The sequence below is a fragment of the Fragaria vesca genome, linkage group LG6 (assembly GCF_000184155.1).
Source record: "Fragaria vesca subsp. vesca linkage group LG6, FraVesHawaii_1.0, whole genome shotgun sequence".
NCBI lineage: Eukaryota > Viridiplantae > Streptophyta > Magnoliopsida > Rosales > Rosaceae > Fragaria > Fragaria vesca.
The window spans coordinates 7,118,788-7,133,555 of NC_020496.1; the positions used below are offsets into that span (position 1 = coordinate 7,118,788).

General features: G+C 39.7%; 4 protein-coding genes across 5 annotated transcripts; all 4 read left to right on the forward strand.

The window, feature by feature from the left end:
- Positions 1-2,975: 2,975 nt before the first annotated feature.
- On the forward strand, positions 2,976-5,057 carry LOC101306351 (macrophage migration inhibitory factor homolog). Its single transcript, XM_004302577.1, has 2 exons — positions 2,976-3,181; positions 4,575-5,057. Exons 1-2 carry the CDS (start codon positions 3,071-3,073, stop codon positions 4,803-4,805), a joined length of 342 nt encoding a protein of 113 aa, XP_004302625.1. The 5' UTR covers positions 2,976-3,070; the 3' UTR covers positions 4,806-5,057.
- A 1,078-nt stretch (positions 5,058-6,135) lies between these two features.
- Positions 6,136-8,018, forward strand: LOC101302952 (macrophage migration inhibitory factor homolog). 2 transcript variants are annotated; one of them, XM_004302565.1, is made up of 4 exons: positions 6,140-6,322; positions 7,275-7,475; positions 7,573-7,631; positions 7,763-8,018. In XM_004302565.1, exons 1-3 carry the CDS (start codon positions 6,212-6,214, stop codon positions 7,624-7,626), a joined length of 366 nt encoding a protein of 121 aa, XP_004302613.1. In that variant the 5' UTR covers positions 6,140-6,211; the 3' UTR covers positions 7,627-7,631; positions 7,763-8,018. The 2 variants fall into 2 exon arrangements, with proteins under 2 accessions (XP_004302614.1, XP_004302613.1); XM_004302566.1 differs by lacking the exon at positions 7,573-7,631 and having other exon boundaries at positions 6,136-6,322; positions 7,763-8,014.
- A 1,071-nt stretch (positions 8,019-9,089) lies between these two features.
- Positions 9,090-10,137, forward strand: LOC101300738 (PRA1 family protein B4-like). Its single transcript, XM_004302557.1, has one exon. It carries the CDS (start codon positions 9,145-9,147, stop codon positions 9,814-9,816), a length of 672 nt encoding a protein of 223 aa, XP_004302605.1. The 5' UTR covers positions 9,090-9,144; the 3' UTR covers positions 9,817-10,137.
- A 1,850-nt stretch (positions 10,138-11,987) lies between these two features.
- Positions 11,988-14,545, forward strand: LOC101305496 (probably inactive leucine-rich repeat receptor-like protein kinase IMK2-like). The gene is made up of 2 exons (XM_004305055.1): positions 11,988-13,812; positions 13,926-14,545. Exons 1-2 carry the CDS (start codon positions 11,988-11,990, stop codon positions 14,543-14,545), a joined length of 2,445 nt encoding a protein of 814 aa, XP_004305103.1.
- Positions 14,546-14,768: the final 223 nt, after the last annotated feature.

Consider the following 14,768-nt stretch of genomic DNA (forward strand, 5'->3'; position numbering starts at 1 on the left):
TTATGTTAACACACATATGTCACCTATGGTCAATGTTAACGTTGACGTGACGAAAAATCGGCCGTGGGTACTATGTAGATACTAAAAATTGAGTTTGGATACCATTTTGATAACTTTGTAAGTTCGGGTACCATATTGTCAGTCACCTAAGTGTTCAGACATTGTTGGTGCCAAAAATCCTTTTTATTACTTGTTTCTTTCTAATTATATAGTTCTTCTGGTCTCAAGCTTTGATTCTTTATATCAAAAACCCTTCAACGCCTGAGCCAAGACTGCATATATAATTCAGAGGTGCTGCGCTGCTGCCGGGAGCTGGCGAAATGCAGGTAGACAATATCGGTGACCGATTCGAGAGTAGCTAGAGAGTCTGCTCCAATACCGTCAACCAGAAGAAGAGACCTGCCGGCGTTGTGAATGGTTTAATAAGCACGTTATACATGTTTCACTTCCACATATAGAATAGAAGTCATATATTTTAGTTCCATGAAGTTGAACTAGACCATGCCAGAATCGACCAAATAATGTTAGAGGCGTACGCAAAATGCAGAAGATAAATATACTAGCTAGCAGCTAGTCTAACACGCTGTGTGATATGATGAAGAAAAGTTCTCTCCCTTCTTATTTATTCTTGGTATAAATTTGTTATTTGACCACAGAACGATTAAGAGCTTATCAGTCATTTCTGATTGCTTATTATTCATGTATGACCACCCAGCTGACCATGAAGGAAAGTAGAATTATTCATGTATGACCAACCCGATCAAAGCATAATTAAACAAAATAATGAATGACCTAAGCAGAGTATAAACAACGAGATAAATGTGGTGCAACATCCTAATCGATCGCCGGCTCTAATAACAGTATAACACTAATTTTTCCCAGTCAACGGAATTGCCTAATCGTAGCTATGCTCCGGCACACTCACTCTCACACTAGTTGCTCCAATCACGGAGAATATTCTGCTGTTAGGCTGTTATAACACAAAGTCGTATCACTTGTCAATACCAACTCGCTAAGCAGAATAATAATACAAAAACAAAGAAGAAATGAAAGCAAATGATTTTTTTTTTTTTTTGTGTTAATGCATGTAAATGATATATATGATGTATCAACTTTGTAAATTAAGTCCTTAAACTAGTAATATTAGTCATTAGAGTTGTAATATGAGTCCTTAAAGTTATAAATTTTTTTAGTTACAACATTAGTCATCATGTGTGCTTAAAATGGTAAAATGTGTGCTTAAAGTGGTAATCGAGTTCTCAAAGTTTAAAAAAAAGTCGTTACAACTTTGAGTACTTATATTACAACTTTGAAAACTCGATTACCACTTTAATGTTGTAACTAATTTTTTTTACAACTCTAAAGACTCATATTACAACTTTTAGGACTTATTTTACAACTTGAGGACAAAGTTGATGCATCACATGTATTAATACACCCTAACCTTACCATGATTTCGATTGGTTGATTTGTTCGTTTTGATTTATTTTCATTTGATTTGACTCTTTGTTCTACCCATTTATGTGGCCAGAGCTCTTTTAGCTTGTCAATTTATGTTCTTGTTTATAGTTTGGTTGGAGCTAAGGTTGTTGTAATCAACCAAATGAGTGCCACTACTTAGCTACCTCAAAACAAACACTTAGGTATATATAGGTTTTTCTGAAGGAGACTTGAGGTCTTTTTTTTTTAACGTAGTCGGGTGGTTTAGGAAAACTTAAGAGAAGACCCTGCATCGTGTTATGAAATGTGGAACCTTACCATACTATATTCTATCTTCCTAAGAAAACAGGAAAAGTGTACACCACTGATATATATGCTCATTCTATATGCTTGAAACACCAATGTTGGATATGCCAAACTCCCTTCGATATAGTAATGATTCCAACCGAAATGATCACACATACCAGATTAAGAACCTTGTATAGCAATGTTGTGGGAGGATAATTACATCTATATGCTCATTCTAAAAAATTTGTGATTTAAAGATAGGTACGAATTAGGGACAAGAATGTGATACGTTATATATGGTGACATGATTTTAAGTATTATTAGTGATTTAGGTCGGATCTTTATGCTTTGACTCATAGACAATAACCAAACTCTTTCCTCTTAACTCCCGCATACAAACACGCTTAGAACTCATTCGTTAACATTAACCTGAATAACTACAATTTTATCTTCTCATTTAATAAAATAACAATTGAGAACATTATTATCATTTTTTTATTAGTTAAACAACTGAAATACTATAACGAGTTTTTTGTGAGTCGAACATTATCATCATTTTCATATATAAATTAACTTGAAAACGAATTATATATAGTGGTCTCGTGCTAAAAATCAAATGAAAGTTTGAAATCATGAGATTTATATATAGTGGTCTCGTGACCAGAATAATTCACAAGTAATTACTCTTATATTAAAACTATTTGACCAAATACTTGATGTTGTCTTTTCCACAATGATCGAATGAATCATTTTGCTTTAGATAAAAAAAATAATAAAAAAATAGTTGATGTCCATAGTTAATTTGATAAGAAATTAGTTGATCTCCATGACTAATTTGATAAGAAATAATTAGTTGATGTCCATACTTAACTTGATAAGACAGGGACCATAAGGTGAGAGATGTGCGCAAAAAAGAAGAGAAAGAGAAAAAAGAAAAAAGAAAAAAAGAAGAGAGAGAGAGAGATGTGAGTGTGATGGGTCTAAATCACTGTTGTTGTTTTCTCATTCTCTGATTCTGATTCGATGAAAATACACACATGATCGACATCATACACATCCACCTCTCCTTCTCTAATCCTTGTTTGTGCAAGTCAAATGTAATTAGTCTCTAAATTCAAAACTATATATCACTGAAAACGTGGATTTAATTAAGTTAACTAATTACCCAAATTAAGTTGTGTCCCGGCAGAGGTCTACACAGCTTCATGAGCTTCCACTATATATAATATTAGCCTAGACGAAGGTTCAAGGGTGCCTTTTTAGTTTCAAGAGTCGGATATTGTAATCCGATCTAATCCGATCGATCTCAGATACTCGAAACTAAAGGTTGAAGAAGAAGAAGATGCCTTGCCTTTACCTCTCCACCAACGTGAACCTGGATGGAGTGGACATTAATCCCATCTTCTCCGAAGCCACGAAAGCCATCTCTGCCATTACTGGGAAACCCGACACCGTAAGCTCTCTATATCTCTCTCTCTCTCACTTAAGACTAAGCTATCCTTTTCATGTTATATATATGGTCGTGTATTTTGGTATTAATCCGAAAACGATAGGATGTTTCTGGCCAAATTTAGCTAACCAGTGGCTGAGCTTTAATCCCCAAATAAGGTAAAACGTTCGCTTGCCTCAGAATTCTGGGATGTTTCTCTTTTTTCCAGTCTCTTTTTTTTCCTGCGTTTTGCTTCTTTCAACCAAAATCTGCTTTGATTTTTCATACCCTTGCCTTAATTTGTTCTTTCCAATAAATTTGGAGCACCAGATTTTTCTTCAAATCTAGTTTTCCATATCAATCAAGGTCTCAGTTCTTAAGATTGAAGCTTCTTGGTTCAATCAGCTACACATGGCTGTGATCGGGGACCCATTCCTCCATGGCACCACGTTAGAAGGTCAATTGTAGATGGGGCTGGTCATGTGCAAGTTGAATTAGAATAAGAGGACTTGGGATTTGGTTGGCAACTTGGTGTGGCTAAATCTTAGTAAAAAAAGCTACGGTGGTTCTCTTCTTCTCCTCCTCCTCCTCCGTGAGCGACTGAAACTCCAGCAGTGATTGAAGCTAGCTAGCTAGGTGGGATTTGCAGCTCTATTCACGCGTAGAGCTATTCGTTTGCGATGACGGATTCGATCATGACTCTTTTCTTAACCTATTACAGAGAAGTCCGCACGTTAAATTGTTTTATTTGTTTAGTTTCCTGTCACTCTTAAGGCTTTACGGCTTACATGCACTTCATCAAGCACTTTGCATCTCTCTCTCTTACTCAGCATCTCAATTTGTTGAGTCTTAACAAATAGTTTATTAAGTTTATAGACGGTAAACTAGTGTTTCTTAAATTTATTAGCGACAATCTCTACAATGACGCATTCGAAAATTCTTAATTTGATCATGTACGTTTTTACCTAGCCCTAGTGCTTCGTTAAAATTAGCACGTAAAGTAGTCACTATTCTATATTCTTACTGCAGTTATCACTTTAAAAATATTTATCCAGAAACATATAAAGATATCTCAAAATGTGATTAACCTTCCATTACTCTTTTAGAAATGATTAAACACCCTCAATTATAAGCCTTCCCTGTTTGATTATTTGAAAGCTGTTTTGTCCCTTGTCAACAGTCTGGAGTGGAGAGTAATGCCTTGGAATTATAACACTAGTTACTTTCAAGTACCACTTGATGAGTTTGATGACATTATAGTAATGGAATATCATCTTCCCACTTAACATTTTTGAGTGCTTTAATCCCCAAGTTGATGCCCACCCATTTCACATTTGTGCTTAATCTGACCCTCACAAACTAAATTAATCATCTAATTTCATGTTTAACTCTTAATTAATTATGACCTGCAATGCAGCATATCATGGTGTTACTCAAGGGATCAGTTCCCATATCATTTGGTGCGAGCACTAGTGAACCGGCGGCGTACGGTGAGCTAGTGGCGTTGGGCGGCATTACAAAGGCGGTGAAGCGGGAGCTGATCGCTACACTCGGCACGATTCTGCAGAACTCGAAGCTCAGCGTCCCAAGGACTCGATTTTTCCTTAAAGTTGTTGATGTAAGTACTCCTATGGGATCCAAACTGTGATGTGTAAATCGCTGTTGTAAGAGATGGGCAATGGCTATGCTTTCCCTCATTTGTTGGCCAAAGAAATAAAAAGAAGGCTTCGCATTTTATGCTTTGGCTTCTAACTTGCAGTGCAAAATTTCATCAATAATTAGGGTACGAAGCCAATGACACAAAAGTTGAATCAATAAGTCACAATGGTCCCTAAACTCCCAATTGTAGTTGAAGATTGTGACACTCTAAGGTTGCCATATACAACGAGGCATGCACCACACCATTTCGGCTTTTTTTCAAGAGACTTCTTTCACTCGTAATCTTCTGTTTCACCAAAGATGCGACACTGAACTAATGGAAATCATACACATAGACTTGGACCATGCGTGCACCTTAACTTAAGTGCTAATGTGCAAGCTTTTTCCTTTTAGTTTGCACTAGTCGTTTTCGCATAGTGTAAAGGAAACAAGTATGCCACACTGTGCCACCACCAAAGTTTCATCGTTTTATTTGGTACATCTGCTCTAGGTGCTTGCTTGCAGAGTTGCAGAGCACTATACACTATATAAAGTTGTCCTTCTATGTCCTACTGTTTTGTCAAGTGATAAGACACCATGGAGATGAGGTACTACTTCAATCCCGTGAACATATAGAACAAAATCAATTTGCGTCTCAATCAAGTGAACGCATTGTTGTGAAAACAATAGGAAGTCAATTGTCGCTGAACTGTAAATGAGTTCAAGTGAATTACAATGGGGATCGAGGAGGAAAATACTAGATTCAATTTGATCGCCAAATAGTATTTTGTTCATGTGTTTCGGTTAAAAACACAATTGAAGCATATCTATGCTTTGTCTATTTGTTTTAATCTTTGATATTAGTTAAATAAACGTTATACGGAACACCAATGTAGTGATACAATTAAGTATATGTAGTTCGATAGAGGTAAAATAATTCGATACAGAGTAGTGCATAGTAGTTTCAAACAAGTTTACCAATGTATGAAGCAATGTATGTTCGATGTACATTACCTCTAAATAAGTCTAGTCTACATATGGATCTATACGTTAATGTAGCGCAAACAAATTGATAAAAGGAACCTGAAAAGAGTGACAAAGGTAGAGTTTCACTTCGCATTGACACTTGACAGGTTGCTTAAGAATTGGGACTTGTTTGAAATTCAAAAGAATGGACTCGGCCCAGAAACTAGCCCCAAGTTGAGCCTATAGACAGGAACGGGAAGAATGGCATACGTAGCGGTATACGTTCGGATACGGGGCATAAGGGGCATTTTGGGTACTTTCAAGCCCAAGTATTGTGATGTTATCTCTCTCTCAGTCTCCTACACATAAAAAGAAATAAGAGGACCGAGAGTGAGAGGGTGGGTAGTTGAGAATCGCAGCCAAGAGAGAAGAGAGAAGAGAGACGAAACGATGCCGTGTTTGAACATTTCCGCCAACGTCAGCCTCGAAGGAGTTGACACCTCCTCCATCCTCTCTGAAGCCACCTCCACCGTCGCCAAGATCATCGGCAAACCCGAGGCTGTACGACTCTCCTCCTTTTTTTAATATATTTTTTCATTTATTTCTTTCAGATTGAACAATATTGCTGGTAAATAAGCTTGGGTTTTGTTAGCTATAGTAAAATCGGTTTGGTAATTTTCACTGTTTGTTCTGGAATTTGGGTTAGGCGTACTTTGTAGGATGTTTGACTTGAACACTTAAAAAGAATAGGGAATTAGCAAGTGTTGCATGTTACGAAGAGAAATGCATCTTCTCTATAGATGGTTTTTGTTTCTCATGAATAGCGTCCTGTCAATTTGTCTCCAATATTAGAAGTTCAGCTGATCCCGAGTTCTAGACTTGAATGAATTTAGTAGGAGTGAGACGGTCTGTTGATATTGTATGGCAATCCTACTATCTGGATTTGTGTTGGTGTTTGAATACTGTATATTCGATGTTGCTCTAGTAGTCAGTGTGCTTGAAGCCTTTTGACACTTTGGGAAGGCAATGCACTTTCTTTGTTACTTGCTTTGCTTTTTATAGAAAGGTCTTCTCAAGCGAAATTGATTGGCATTTGGTTCTTAGTTTGTTTTGGAAAAGAGGGTATTGCTGGATGTATAGTTGTGCCTTATTACTGGATACCCGATGCCTCTTGAATTATGTCATGCCTTATTACTTGCTTTGCTTTCCATAGAAAGGGTTTTCTCAAGCGAAATTGATTGGCATTTGGTTCTTAGCTTGTTGTGGAAGAGGGTAGTGATGGATGTATAGTCATCATGCCTTATTATGTTGATACCCAACACCTCACCCACTGTGTCCTGAGTTTGGTTCTAATAGAGGAAGTATTTCAGTGTATTGGGATGACTATTGTGATGTTGGTGTACTGTGTATTCTATTTTCTCCCCTTAGTCGGTTTCTTACAGCTTTTTAGCTGTTCACACTCTTGGTTGATCGCTTGAACCATTGTGTAAACTCTGTGTTTTTCGATATGCAGTATGTCATGATTGTGCTGAAGGGATCAGTTCCCATATCTTTTGGAGGGACTGAGCAACCAGCTGCTTATGGTGAGTTGGTCTCCATTGGTGGCCTGAGCCCTGATGTGAACAAGAAGTTGAGTGCTGCAATTTCCTCAATCCTTGAGGCCAAGTTGTCTGTGCCTAAGTCAAGATTCTTCCTGAAGTTCTATGATACCAAGGCAAGTCATCTCACCTTTCTGACTTTCCAGAGAAAGGGTCATTGACACATTGTCATGCATGCTGTTTTTTCTCATTGCATTGTTCCTGTTTGTTTAGGCGCATCAGAGTCAAGAACATGCTCAGTGTTTGCATGCTTTACACCAGAACTAGATCATGTAAATATGTCTTTCTATCTAACACTGCATAGTTCCGCTTATCTTTTCTCAAGAATCAAACTCAGGTTTCTTTAGCAACTTTTGCCATGTGTTACAACTTTAAGTGATTCTGATTCTTTGATATTTTGCAGGGCTCCAACTTTGGATGGAATGGATCTACCTTCTAGAGACATGCTTAGGGTGTCCTAAAAGTGAAAATCAGAGAACCTTATTGCTAGTGGTGATATGGTATCATATGATACCACTAAGGATGTTGTTATTTTATGTATGTGCGCTCAGTTAGAACCTATTGAAGACATTTAAATGCCTGTATGCTGGCTTTGGCACAACTACTTGTTCAGTTGGTACTTATAAATGATGTTATGGTAGATGGAGTTTGTTCTTGTGCTTTGTGGTTCATCAGCTTCTACATGAGATTTAGCTGTCCAATATGCATATTAGCCATATATTCTTGTCTTGCATCCTTATATCTTCCAGCTATTTTCAGTTACTTGTTCTACTCCATACGACTCTTGAACTCTCTATATGCTAATAGGCCATGTTGTTTGTAAAACCTCCAGTTAAAATCTTGACTAGCGAATGCATCATCTACTATATACTTGCATTTGGAATATCTGTTTGGTTTGGTTTACTAGATTCATGTCTGATATGTAGCTGATGATATGGTATTCTAGTGGAATTTCCTTATACTATGAATAGATATTCTAAATTCCACTCCCTTGAATGTAGGCAAGTATAGATTGATTCTATTAATAGAAACTATACAGATTAAATTGGCTTGAATCTATTTACAGGGGTTTTATTCAAAGTCCGTTGTTATGTGACACTTCTCCTTTGGCACCCAAGCTGATATTCTTGTATTGCCTCCATTTGGCCCCTTCAATTCTGAATTCTTGTCTCCTTTACTTGTTGGTTATCGGCGATGATGACAGATGCCAATCGGACCAACTAACCCTAGTGGCCGACGATGCCGAATCCGACCAACTAACCCTAGTAAAAAAAGGTTCGATTTACCAAGCTCTAATGGTAATTAGGTCTTTAACGAGCTTTGCTCAAATGGAAAAACAAAACAGGAGTCTTAAAATTGATCACTATTTTAATCTTTCTAGAAAATAGAAAACTGGAAATTGAGCGGAAGAGACTTCCATTGACTCATTGCCGGTTTTACACCGTCCATCCATCTGTGGTTGAATTCAAACCCCCAGAAAATACATATACAATCCACCCGCCACAGTAAATCAAATTTTAACCAAATCAAAACCTTCTTACTCACCGTAAAAAGCCCTGGGTTTTCACTTTTCACCCGGGTTTTGACGGCGAAACCGTAACCGCTAAGCAAAGTTAAAACGTCTATTTCCATCCACCTTCCTTTTTACTATACAAATTTCAATCACACGTTTCTCTTTTTTTTTGGTCAAGAATCACACGTTTCTCTTATAAACCCAAAAAGCACTCAGATCTCGTAACCCTTCACAAAAATCGGAGAAAAATTTCAGATCTTGATCCAGCGACAATGTCAACCACCGTGCCACCCGTCCTCCCAATCTCCACCACCGTCGCCGCCGCCGGATCCGTCGAGTCCCAGGCCCAGCCTCCGATCGCCACCCCGGCCTTCCGCGCCTTCCTCAACCACATCACCGACACTGTCCGCAACGGCCTCTCCCAGCGCCGCCCCTGGGCCGAGCTCGCCGACCGCTCCGCCTTCGCCAAACCGGAATCCTTCTCCGACGCCACCGTCCGCGTCCGCAAGAACTACTCCTACTTCCGCGTCAACTACCTCGCCGTCGTCGCCCTCATCGTCGCCGTCTCCCTCTTCACCCACCCCTTCTCCCTCGTCGTCCTCCTCGGCCTCCTCGCCGCCTGGCTCTTCCTCTACCTCTTCCGCCCTTCCGATCAGCCCCTCGTCATCTTCGGCCGGACCTTCTCCGACACCCAAACGCTACTCGGCCTCGTCGGCCTTAGCGTCTTCGTCGTCTTCCTCACATCCGTCGGATCCGTCCTCATCTCCGCTCTCATGGTCGGAGTCGGCGTTGTGCTCGTTCACGGTGCCATTAGGGTTCCTGAGGATCTCTTCTTGGATGAGCAAGATTCGTCTGCCTCCACCGGATTCCTATCATTCCTCAACGGCGCTGCATCCAATGTCGCCGCCGCCACCGCTCCTGCCATGGCCGCTGCTCGCGGTTGATCTCCTCCGCCATTGGTATAATTAGTTGCTTGTTCTTTTTGGTTATCAGAAAAAGAAAAATGAAAATAAATTGACAATTTTGTCTTATAAATATATATGTAGGATGGTTTAATTGGTGCAATTTGTATGAATCTGTGTACTTAATTCTGATTTAGATGTTAGCAAATTCAGGCTCTCATTGTTCTTTGTTGGATCTGTCTATCAGAGTCGTGTTCCTTTTTGTAGTTTTTTTTTTTTTTTTTTTCTCTTTATTTGATTCAGATACAAATTGTAATCGCTACAGATCATTGATATAATCGATATTCTTTTGTTCCATTCTGTGCAAATCTTGATTATGTTTTGTTCATATGATTGAGAAGCTCTTGATACTCTGCATGGATGTTTTTGTTTGCTCAGCCCTTCATTGTTTGCAAATCAGATAGGCTCAAGTCTATAGTTAATATGCGATTATGTGTTTTGTTCTACTTTACAATTAGGGATTATGCATCTTCCCTCTACGCCATTTCATTGCTTTCTCAATCATTTTGAGAAATGATCGATTATCTTTTTGTTATTTATAGACGCTAGATTGTTAGAAGTGAACTAACTGCTACATTGTTCAGAATTCCGATCTGCTTATGTAGCCAATGTGTCTGGTTCTTATTTCTTTGCAATGAAAAGTTTACATCAACCTGGTCAATTTTAGACAGTACGGAACATTTTTGTCAAACACAGATGCTTTGATGAATCTGGTTTGATAAATACAGAGAGACATGAGAGACATGTGCATCTTTAATTATTAGAGCTTAATGTCAAGGATAGAATTCATTCATATCAACCTACTGCAACACAGAGAGATGTTGATAATCATAGGCAAGGTAGCTTTATGAGAAGACATGACTCCATGTTAAATAACATATAGCCATATAGGTAGTAGTGTCTTCTAGATTGCAAATATGAAGAATTGAAGACAGAAATTGGTTGTATACAGGACTACAGGCCATATATGATTGTGCATCAGGGTATAAGTTGAGTGAGGAAATAAGAGGGATTGTTTTGTTTTCTATATTATGATGAGGATATCACTTTTAGATAGAGGAGCTCATTAGCTAGTCTATGTTGGTCAAGTCTTGTGCTGGTTTTAGTCGAGTGCACCACATTATGAGTCATGAGAGGGACAACGGGGTTAACTGCTTGCTTCAAGTCATTCCTGCTATAGAAAGCAAAGCTGGTCTGCCAGTATTTGTACCCCTTGTTTTTATAAGCAGATGGAAAGCCCCTCATCATCATAATCTTGGAATTGCCAGAGGGCCTTTGTTACAGTAGCCAACTGTTTGAACTTTAACCCAATCCCCAGAACAATTTTAATCTTCAGTTACTGGTCCCTCATTGCCCTTCTGCTACTTGTTCTTAAGGTAATAGGATTCTGGAAAAGTTTCTGAATGAAACAGACAAACAGTTATCGTACACCAGTTCAAAGAGCAATGCTTTTCATCAACACCACTACACCAGTGAACAGTGTAGATGATGATTATGCAGAAAAAGGTAAACTTTAAGCCCCTATGATAAAGTTTCACACAGGTTAAAGACGATCTAAAAGGCTGTGGTAAGAACAAGGCCATTATGGTCGTTTTGGCTGTGGTTTTTTTTTTGGTGAGAAAAGAAAGGCCGTGGTTTTTTTGGTTGTCGTTTTGGCTGTGGTTGCACAGTGGCAGAAGCAATTTTGTTGTTATTTTTGGCCGGATGTGGCAGCAGCTTATTATTATTATTTTGCCGGGTATGACCAATGAAAAATAGCCGTTGTTTAGGACCCAATTTCAACCCTACCGTTATAAGGAGGCAGGGCATGATGGGAAGAAAAACTAGCCGTTGCCATTAACAAAGATGAAAGATGCCTCTGGAGTCAAGATATTGACCCCATCCCTCACCTGACTCTGTGTCCGACCTTCACCCAAACCCTAAACAATTATTCATTTCTCCACTCAGATCCTCACATGTTTTCTCAGATCCCCCAACTGTCTCAATCCATCCCCCCCCCTTCTTATTTGAGCTTTTCATTTCATCATTGTTCATAGATAGCTAGCTTCACCTTCTCTTCCTCCACTCTCTATACCTTAGAACAGAACAAAGAGTGATCCAAACCATTTCTGTGCTTATCTTCTTCAAAACAGAAACCCTTTTCATGTTCTTTGATGGAAAATAAGTTCATCTATGCCTTACTCTTTGTTCAGCTTCTTGTTTTCACTTATAGACCTGTTCTGGGAGGAGGGGATGGAGTAGTTGTCACCCGAGCTGATTATCTAGCACTTCGAGCATTCAAGCAAGAGCTTATTGATTTCAAAGGCTTGTTGCGCAGCTGGAATGACAGTGGCTCTGGAGTTTGCTCAGGTGGGTGGGCTGGAATCAAGTGTGTCAAGGGGCAGGTCATTGCAATCCAGCTTCCATGGAAGAGACTAGGGGGCAGAATCTCCGAGAAGATTGGGCAGCTTCAAGGGCTTCGAAAGCTCAGCCTGCATGACAATGTCTTAGGTGGCCCTGTCCCTTTGGCTCTGGGATTGCTCCCCAATCTCAGAGGGGTGTACCTCTTCAATAACCGGCTTTCTGGTACTGTCCCTGCTTCAATCGGTAACTGTCATCTTCTTCAAACTCTTGATTTGAGCAACAATGCACTTAATGGTTCTATTCCTAGTCTTGCAAACTCCACTAGGTTGTTTAGACTTAATTTGAGCTTCAATTCATTTTCTGGTTCAATCCCAACTAGTCTCACTAGGTCAAGTTCCCTAATCTTTCTTGCTCTCCAACACAACAATCTCTCTGGTTCTATTCCCAGCACTTGGGTTGGAACAAACAGAACTTACCAGCTTAAGTCCTTGAGCCTTGACCATAATCTCATCTCTGGAGCTATTCCAAGCTCTCTGAGTAAGTTGGGTTTTCTTGAAGAGATTTCTCTAAGCAATAACCAGATTACAGGAACCATACCCAATGAACTAGGGGAGCTCCCAAGGCTCCAAAAGCTAGACTTATCCGACAATGCCATCAATGGAAGCATCCCAGCTAGCTTTTCCAATCTCTCATCGATTGTGTCATTGAATCTAGAAGGCAATCGCCTTGATAACCAAATCCCACAAGTCTTGGAAAAATTGCAGAATCTCTCAGTACTTAATCTGAGGAGTAATAAGTTCAGTGGTCATATTCCTGCTTCTATTGGGAATATCTCTGGGATTAACCAAGTTGATTTATCCGAAAACAATTTCACTGGAGAAATTCCCGCTTCATTTTCCAGCCTAGCCAATCTCACTTCCTTCAATGTTTCTTACAACAATCTGTCTGGCTTAGTCCCATCTCTCCTATCCCAAAAGTTCAATTCCAGCTCCTTTGTGGGGAATCTCCAGCTATGTGGGTATAGTGCTTCAACTCAGTGTTCTTCTCCACCACCTAAGAATCTTACAGTTCCAACAATAGAGCCTTTGAAGAAAAAGCATCACCACAGACTGAGTACAAAGGACATAATTCTCATAGCAGTAGGTGTCGTCCTAGCAGTTCTGCTTCTACTCTGCTGCTGTTTGCTGCTATGTTTGATTAGGAAAAGATCTGTACTGAAAGGAAATAATAGTAAGACCGCCAACCAATCGGCCACTGGGAGTATTGACAAGGCAGTGCCTGCAGGCGCTGTGGTTTCATCTGGCGGCGAAGCTGGTGGGAAGCTTGTTCATTTTGATGGGCCATTTGTGTTTACTGCTGATGATCTATTGTGTGCCACTGCCGAGATAATGGGGAAGAGTACCTATGGGACTGCATATAAGGCAACATTGGAGGAGGGCAATCAAGTTGCAGTGAAGAGGTTGAGGGAAAAGACTACAAAGGGTCACAAGGAGTTTGAAACTGAAGCTGCAGCAATTGGGAAGATTCGGCACCCAAATCTCTTAGCTCTCAGGGCCTATTACTTGGGTCCCAAGGGAGAGAAGCTCCTTGTCTTTGATTTCATGCCTAAGGGAAGTCTTGCATCATTTCTTCATGGTAAGTTAACTGAACTAGCTCATGAATTATCTTGAACAGTTATTGATGTTAGACTTCAGTTGACATTTCAATGTCTTGATTAGGTCCTCAATTTCATGTCTATGATTATGCAGCTCGCGGACCAGAAATGGTCATTGATTGGCCAACAAGGATGAACATAGCCATTGGAGTCACAAGAGGACTATGCCATCTCCACAACCAGGAGAACATCATACATGGGAATCTCACATCCAGCAACATACTACTTGATGAGCAGACCAACGCTCACATTGCAGACTATGGCCTTTCTCGCCTCATGACCCCAGCCGCCAACACCAATGTGATTGCCACAGCAGGAACCCTCGGCTACAATGCACCAGAGCTCTCAAAGACCAAGAAGAGTACAGAAAAGACTGATGTCTACAGCCTTGGAGTGATCATATTGGAGCTCCTAACAGGAAAATCGCCTGGAGAGCCAATGAATGGTATGGACTTGCCACAGTGGGTGGCGTCGATTGTTAAAGAGGAGTGGACTAATGAAGTTTTTGATTTGGAGCTTATAAGGGATGTTCCAATCATAGGTGATCAGCTGCTTAACACATTGAAGTTGGCTCTGCATTGTGTGGATCCCACACCAGCTGCAAGACCAGAGGCGCAGCAAGTTCTGCAGCAGCTAGAAGAGATTAAGCCGCCTGAGGCAAATGTTGGTTCTGCTGAAGAAGGAACAGAAGCACCAGCATCAGCAACTGAGTAAAAGAATGTTTATTGTCATCTATTAATTTGTTCAAAAGGAGTAGAGGGATATGTAGGCATGAAATTCTTTGGTTACTAGTATACGTATATATAGGTTATTATTTGATTCTTTTTATTGCTTGATTCTTTTTGTTGAGGATAATAATGTACTCTTTGAAGTTGTGGTTCTGTAACAATCAGCAGAATTCATGATCGATATGCAATTGCACAAGTTTTATAGTTAC